Genomic DNA, 8,577 nt, shown 5'->3' on the forward strand with positions numbered 1-8,577 from the left:
TGAGGTTTAATAATTGCTTTAATTTGCCCATCGCCTCACAGTGCTACAGGGTGATGCCCTTTTACAGAACAGCGATCAACTGTTAATCTCATTATTGCCTGTAGCGTCACTTATAATCAGAGAAGAGTAAGACAGCTTCCAGAATAGAAGAGGACAATAAATACATCTCAATAGGTTTTAAAAAACATCATCTAAAAGAAATGATTCAGGAAAACATCATCTTGCACTACATATGCATCTGGCTAAAACAGTTCAGTCCTTGAAAATGCACAGGCAATTTGATACAATCAAAAGAAATGGAAGACATTATTGATCAGAGATGATGATGACGAACAGATCTATGTACAAACACTGACTTGTGCCTCTATATTCAAGTTTTAATGACATATATAATGTTTAAAATATACTCTACACCAGATTTGCTGACAGAAATATCCTTGTGCTGAACGTAAGAGAAAATGATTTCTGTCTTAATGGCAGTATTTAAGTTCCCACAAACACAAAAACAAGGAAAGTTGCATACTGCTGTCACTTGGTGCAGCTGTTCCACGTTAAATCTCATTTATTGAGTCCTCACACCTCTCAACGTTTCATCTCAGTATAAAAGACGTCGCTATCTACAGCATTAAAGTTACTTCTTTAAAAAAAGTACAATAAAAATATCCAGGTAATAAAATCACCATAAATCAACTGCTTCATAGTAAATACATCAAACGCAATCACAATGAAAGTATCCGGCCTGTTATGGATTGTCATTTACGAGCGAAGAAACTGATCTGGAGTTCACAAAAGGGCAGAGGGAATTTCGTAGTCGAGAGGCATCCAGCGTTGTTCCCGCTCTTCCAGTCACGTGACTTGATTATCGCCGTTGACATCCGTTACATACTGCATAGAGAAATGCTTCACTCAAACACAGAGTGCCTGGCACCTACAGTCCATTATAAGAGGTAGAACTAGAAAAGAATATTCATTTCGAGTGTTTCCCACTTTTTGTAAAGTGTCTTGTTCAGAACAGGAACGATTTATTGGGATAAATAGTTCTGACCACCACTGTGGTTTAGTAATAAAATACGCTTAAATACACTTCTAAAAGACTAAAGGTTCGAGTTTTCGAACAAAAAAACATACTAAAAGTATCAAAGAAAACTATGGAAGCCATGGAATAAAAGAAAAAAAAGGTAATTGTGGAATTGTACCTCACAATTTGGAACTTTTTTCTTGGAATTCTCAGAATAAATCTCACAGTTCAGACTTTTTTTTCCCTTGGAATTATCAGTTTAAATTTCACAATTCTGACTTTTTTCCTCGGAATTCTAAATTTAAATCTCGCAATTCTAATTTTTCTTGGAATTCTTAGTTTAAATCTTGCAATTCTCCGTTTAAATCTCACAATTCTGACTTTTTTCCTCTGAATTCTAAGTTTAAATCTCACAATTCTGACTTTTTTCCTCTGAATTCTAAGTTTAAATTTCGCAATTCTGTTTTTTTTTCTTGGAATTCTCAGTTTAAATCTCACAATTCTGACTTTTTTCCTCGGAATTCTAAGTTTAAATCTCACAATTCTGACTTTTTTCCTTGGAATTCTAAATTTAAATCTCTCAATTCTGATTTTTCTTGGAATTCTCAGTTTAAATCTCACAATTCTGACTTTTTTCCTATGAATTCTAAGTTTAGTCTTAATTTCACAATTCAGTTTTTTGTTAATTTTTTTAAATTTTGAATTCTCTGTTTAAATCTCACAATTCTGACTTTTTTCCTCGGAATTCTAAATTTAAATCTCGCAATTCAAATTTTTCTTGGAATTCTCAGTTTAAATCTTGCAATTCTGATTTTTCTCGGAATTCTAAGTTTAAATCTCACAATTCTGACTTTTTTCCTCGGAATTCTAAGTTTAAATTTCGCAATTCTGTTTTTTTCTTGGAATTCTCAGTTTAAATCTCACAATTCTGACTTTTTTCCTTGGAATTCTAAGTTTAAATTTAGCAATTCTGACTTTTTTCCTCGGAATTCTAAGTTTAAATCTCTCAATTCTGATTTTTCTTGGAATTCTCAGTTTAAATCTCGCAATTCTGACTTTTTTCCTATGAATTCTAAGTTTAGTCTTAATTTCACAATTCAGTTTTTTATTAATTATTAATTTTGTTAATATTCTCTGTTTAAATCTCACAAGTATTTATTGTTTTCTTTGGAAATTCTGAGTTTAATTCTCAAAATTCTGACTTTTTTCTCACAATTCTGAATTTAAAACTCACAATTCAGTTTTTTTTCCTCACAATACTGAGTTTTAATCAAAATCTTAATTTTTTCTCACAGTTCTGAGTTTAAAGCTCACAATTCTAAGTTTTAGTCTCACGATTGTTTTTTCCCCCGCAATTCTGAGTTTAAATCTCACAATTCAGATTTTTTTCCCCAGAATTGCAAGATACAAATTTAGAATTCTGAGAATAAAGTCAGAATTCTGAGTTTAAATATCAGAATTGAAAAACAAAGAATTGTGAAATACACTTTGCAATTACCTTTTTTTTCTCCTGTGGCTTCCATAGAAAACAGAATTTGTTCACTGACATTTTTAGAAGATTTGATCTAACGTGCTCATTTAAATCAAGTGCAGTTATTTGGCCGAAAGAAAACTCAAACTGCAAATTTCTTTATACAACTGAATTCTACATTATTAAGACTGATTATTATCATTCTGATATATTTTTGTTTACCAAAATATCATGGTTATAAAAGTTTAAAAATGATTAGAAAACAAAAATCAGCCTGGACCCAGAACCTAATAACAAATCGATAGCAAAAATACTTTTTTTTCCAACAGTAACGCTAGCAAAACGGTAGCTCAGAAGGAGCTAAAAAAGAACTCTTTGGTAAAGAGTTTGTTTGTGCAGCTATTGGTTGTAGTGTTTGAATGCCAGTTGTCCTTTTTTGGACTTAAAAAGGATTCTAGCAGTTTTTTTTGTTTAGCTGAATGACCAAATCATCATCTGGACCTAAAAGTCTAAATGTGAAAGTGTTTTCAGGAGTGTTTAAAGGGACGTTTCAGAGGCTGGAGCTTTCCAGAAGAATTTGTTGTTGTCAGGGTCCAAATCGATTCTGATCTGAGGCACTATCTTCTTAAAGGGGTTTAAATCCTGACTAGGAGAAAGGGATAGAGAGAGCTGTTAGATATAATTACAAAAACACACATCTCACAGATATGCATTATAATGCTAACCAATTTAAGTGATTTTACCAAAATTAAGACTAAAACCACCAGTTAGACCAGCACTAACCACCATAAAGCAGCCTGAGCCAGCATGCTGATCTAAGCTGGATAATTATAGACAAGCTCACACACACAGATGTACCTTGACACAGTCTTGGATAGGAAAAAGTGCTTTCCATCAGTAGGGAGTGAGGAGGGACATGGGCTTTCCTATAAGAAACAAACACATGCTGTTAATATACATACACACACACACATGACAGATTATCGAATATTAGAGGGTTTATATAAAGAGGTTATGATGCATCTGAAAAGAAGAGCTGATTGGTTAGTGGTTGGAATTAAAAGAGGTAGTAAAGAACAAGAAATGCAGAGATAAAACCCATCAGGTTAAAGTCAGCATGAGACGTTTTGCAAACCAGTTTACTTGCGTACTATGACACTTCCGAATGTTCAATGAAAACGATGATTCAGTGTTTCCTTGCTATTAAAAGCATTCTTTTGTAATTTGGGGGTATAGTTTTTTTTTTATACGTTTTTGAAGAATATCTTATGCTCAGCAAGGCTGCAAATTATTAGATCAAAAATACAGTAAAATTAGTAATATTGTAAAATATTTTTACAATTTAAAATAACGGTTTTCTATTTGCTGCTCAAGAAACATTTCTCATTATTATTAATGTTAAAAAACAGTTGTGCAGCTTAATATTTTTGTAGAATTTTTTTTTCACGATTCTTTGATAAAAAAAGAAAGTTTTGTAACACTATAAATGTCTTAAATGTCACTTTTGATCAATTTGATGCATCCTTGCTGAATAAAAGATGCATTTCCTAACAAAACAATCTGAAATATTGTGAAATATTATTACAATATAAAATAATTGTTTTCTATTTGAATATATTTTCAAATGTAATTTATTTCTGTGATGAAAAGCTGAATTTTCAGCATCATTACTGCAGTCTTCAGTGTCACATGATCTTTCAGAAATCATTCGGATTTGATGCTCAAAAACCTGTTTTATTATCATTAATGTTAAAAAAAGTTGTGCAGCTTAATAGAAACTGTGATTTTTAGAGGGATTTTTTGATGAAAAGAATGTTTTAAAATGTTTTATAACACTATAAATGTCTTAAATGTCACTTTTGATCAATTTTATGCATACTTGCTCAATAAAAGATTCCTTTTTTTACATAAACATCTTACAAAAATCCCAAATCTATGAACGGTAGTGTTAAAATTTGAAAAACTATAAATGTTTAAATCTCACTCATTTTCAGAATTGTGAGATATAAACTTAGAATTCTGAGAATAAAGTCGGAATTCTGAGTTTAAAAATCAGAATTGAAAAAAAAAGAATTGTGAAATACACAATAAAAGAATAATTTCTTTACAAAAAAACCTTTTTGAACGATAGTGTTAAAATCTGAAAAATTATTTCATAATTTAATGTTAGGAATAAGAAATGTTTCAACATGTCTATTGTTTCTTCCACAGAAATGAACAAAAAGAACTGTCAATACAAAATCGTTAAATTCCACAAAATTCTCACCGCTATAGAGCAGAATAAATCCAGGAACTCAGAGATTGAGAAATAAGAGCGTTCAATGACATCAAACAAAAAGCGAACTGGTTTTAAAGGGTCAAGGTATTTCGATAAAAGACAAACATTTGCAATGAATCATGCGCGAAAAGACCAGGAACATGTATTAGGAAAGTAAATAGGGTGCATTTAGACTGCATGTTGACTTTATTAATACACACAGTCCACGCATCAGTAGCGATTAAGCATTTGTTATCTGTTATAAGAGCGGATTATTGATCCACACAGACCAGGAAACCAAGCAACACCATAAACAAAGAGAAAGACGGGATTCAGAGGTGTTTTCTGGAGGAGGGAGAGGCCAAGATTAGAGTTGCTAGTAACAGGACAGAGTGACGGCTGGAACCCCTGCGCGAGGTGGAGGGAAACCCTGCGTGTTTACTCACGGTCTGAGGGCTTGTCCCCCAGCACGGGCTCCTGTTCCATAGTCTCCATGGAGATCTTTATGCTGGGAACGTTCTCAATGGCTGGAAAATCCGACTGTGAACGCAGGGGTGGGATATTCTTACCACTGCAGCTTTACAGAGACGACAGTTTCTAACACACACACTGAGAGAGAAAGAGAGAGAGACTCACGTCGTTCATGTCACTGTCTATGCTGCCTTTCTTTTTCTTCTTCTTCTTCTCGTCCTCCTTCTTCTTTTTGTCTTTCTCGGGCATGACGTCATCCAGGTAACCGAGATCGTGCTGCGAGAACACATAATCCATGGCCTTTCTCACTGCGACTAATGCAAGAATCTGGGAAATTAACAGAAAGAGATCTCAGATGTGTGCCACACATGAAATAATAGTCCAAAAAAAAAAAAAAAAAAGGAACCGTTTCTTGAAACTTAAACATTTAGTGCCACGTTAAAAAATTCAAAAATAAAAAAAATCTAAGATTACGAGCTTAAAATCGTAATATTTCAAGAATAAAGTCTAAATATTTCGAGAATAAAGTCTAAATATTACGAGAATATAGTAGAAATATTGCGAGAATAAATTTGAAATACTATGAGAATAAAGTCGAAATATTTAGAGAACAAAGTTGAAATATTACAAGAATAAAGTCAAAATATTTTGAGAATAAAGTCGAAATACTACGAATAAAGTTGAAATACTACGAGAATAAAGTAGAAATATTTGAAAAAAGTTAAAATATAACAAGAATAAAGTTGAAATACTACGAGAATAAAGAAGAAATATTATGAGAGTAAAGTCAAAATACTACATGAATGAAGTCGAAATATTTAGAGAATAAAGTTGAAATATTACAAGAATAAAGTCAAAATATTTTGAGAATAAAGTCGAAATACTACGAGAATAAAGTCAAAATATTTAGAGAATAAAGTTGATATATTTAGAGAATAAAGTTGATATATTACAAGAATAAAGTAAAAAATATTTTGAGAATGAAGTCTAAATATTTTTCGAGAATAAAGTCAAAATATTTTGAAAATAAAGTGAAAATATTACAAGAATACAGTCGAAATACTACGAGAATAAAGTCGAAATATTACAAGAATAAAGTCAAAATGTATCGAAAATAAAGTCGAAATACTATGAGAATAAAGTAGAAATATTATGAGAATAATATTTAAATCTGCGAGAATAAAGTGAAAACATTACAAGAATAAAGTCGAAATACTACGAGAATAAAGTCGAAATATTTAGAGAATAAAGTGAAAACATTACAAGAATAAAGTCGAAATACTACAAGAATAAAGTTGAAATATTACAAGAATAAAGTCGAAATATTACAAGAATAAAATTTAAATACTGCAAGAATAAAGTTAAAATAATTTGAGAATAAAGTGAAAATATTACAAGAATAAAGTCTAAATATTTTGAGAATAAAGTGAAAACATTACAAGAATAAAGTCTAAATACTACGAGAATAAAGTCTAAATATTTTGAGAATAAAGTGAAAACATTACAAGAATAAAGTCGAAATACTACGAGAATAAAGTCGAAATATTACAAGAATAAAGTCGAAATATTTAGAGAATAAAGTGAAAACATTACAAGAATAAAGTCGAAATACTACAAGAATAAAGTCAAAATACTACAAGAATAAAGTCAAAATATTTTGAGAATAAAATTGAAATATTACAAGAATAAAATTTAAATACTGCAAGAATAAAGTTAAAATATTTTGAGAATAAAGTGAAAATATTACAAGAATACAGTCGAAATACTACGAGAATAAAGTCGAAATATTACAAGAATAAAGTCAAAATGTATCGAAAATAAAGTCGAAATACTATGAGAATAAAGTAGAAATATTATGAGAATAATATTTAAATCTGCGAGAATAAAGTGAAAACATTACAAGAATAAAGTCGAAATACTACGAGAATAAAGTCGAAATATTTAGAGAATAAAGTGAAAACATTACAAGAATAAAGTCGAAATATTACAAGAATAAAGTCGAAATATTACAAGAATAAAATTTAAATACTGCAAGAATAAAGTTAAAATAATTTGAGAATAAAGTGAAAATATTACAAGAATAAAGTGTAAATATTTTGAGAATAAAGTGAAAACATTACAAGAATAAAGTCGAAATACTACGAGAATAAAGTCTAAATATTTTGAGAATAAAGTGAAAACATTACAAGAATAAAGTCGAAATACTACGAGAATAAAGTCGAAATATTACAAGAATAAAGTCGAAATACTACAAGAATAAAGTCAAAATATTTTGAGAATAAAATTGAAATATTACAAGAATAAAATTTAAATACTGCAAGAATAAAGTTAAAATATTTAGAGAATAAAGTGAAAACATTACAAGAATAAAGTCGAAATACTACAAGAATAAAGTCAAAATACTACAAGAATAAAGTCAAAATATTTTGAGAATAAAATTGAAATATTACAAGAATAAAATTTAAATACTGCAAGAATAAAGTTAAAATATTTTGAGAATAAAGTGAAAACATTACAAGAATAAAGTCGAAATACTACGAGAATAGAGGTCATTCAGATGGTTGTTACACCGATTGAGTGCAGTTTGTGTGTGTTTGCAGATATAGACGCACCATCACAGGGAATATGATGGCTGCTACTGTTGACTTCAGCACCCACAGGAGAGCCAAACACAGCACCTGTGGACAGACACACACATTAATCATGCATATACAGTGCTAAAGCTAAAGATATGAGGCCTGTGAGGCTGATCATGTGGGCGCACACACACCTGTATGAAGGTGAATAAGTGAACTCGTCTGAGTGGTACGTGTCTCAGGTAGATCAGATCTGGCTGGTGTTTTGCAGGCATCAGCAAGAGCTGCAGACGATCCATAAACTACAGACACACAAAAAATATTTGACTATTAAAAATTAGATTGTTTTTAATATATAATATGCAATATATGTATTCCATTTAAAAAAAGGAATAAGTATGAAAATATATAAAATTAAAAATTAAAAATATACAAAAATATAAATAAAATTAGGGTCAAAGACGTAAAATAGTTGATGCATACTGTAATACTGCTTTAAATAGTTTTTCCAAAAAAATTAAATTCCAAACTTTCTTAATTTTATTTCTTAAATTTGTGTTCAATTATATATTATTCATATTTTAATTTTTTTTGTATTCATTATATATAAAATACATATAAAAATCAAATCAGTCAAATAAATAATATATAAATTGTATTTTAAAAATAAAAACAAAAATTAGACCATTAAAAATTATCTTATTTAGATATATAATATGTAAAATATGTATTCCATTTAAAAAATATACATATTCAAGTACACACACAGAAAATAAAATTATAT

The 8,577-nt window shown here is 29.8% G+C and overlaps 1 protein-coding gene across 1 annotated transcript in view; it reads right to left on the reverse strand.

The window, feature by feature from the left end:
• Positions 1-8,577, reverse strand: part of slc4a4b (solute carrier family 4 member 4b) — a 73,244-nt gene continuing 64,667 nt past the window's right edge. The window contains exons 19-23 of the mRNA XM_073824048.1: positions 7,988-8,095; positions 7,830-7,895; positions 5,383-5,544; positions 3,348-3,415; positions 1-3,135 (exon numbers count right to left, since the gene is read on the reverse strand). Of these exons, the coding sequence (XP_073680149.1) occupies positions 3,027-3,135; positions 3,348-3,415; positions 5,383-5,544; positions 7,830-7,895; positions 7,988-8,095 (513 nt within the window). The 3' untranslated portion in view covers positions 1-3,026. The remainder of the gene's footprint in view (positions 3,136-3,347; positions 3,416-5,382; positions 5,545-7,829; positions 7,896-7,987; positions 8,096-8,577) is intronic.

Source organism: Garra rufa, chromosome 19 (genome assembly GCF_049309525.1).
Source record: "Garra rufa chromosome 19, GarRuf1.0, whole genome shotgun sequence".
In the NCBI taxonomy this organism is placed as follows: Eukaryota; Metazoa; Chordata; class Actinopteri; order Cypriniformes; family Cyprinidae; genus Garra; species Garra rufa.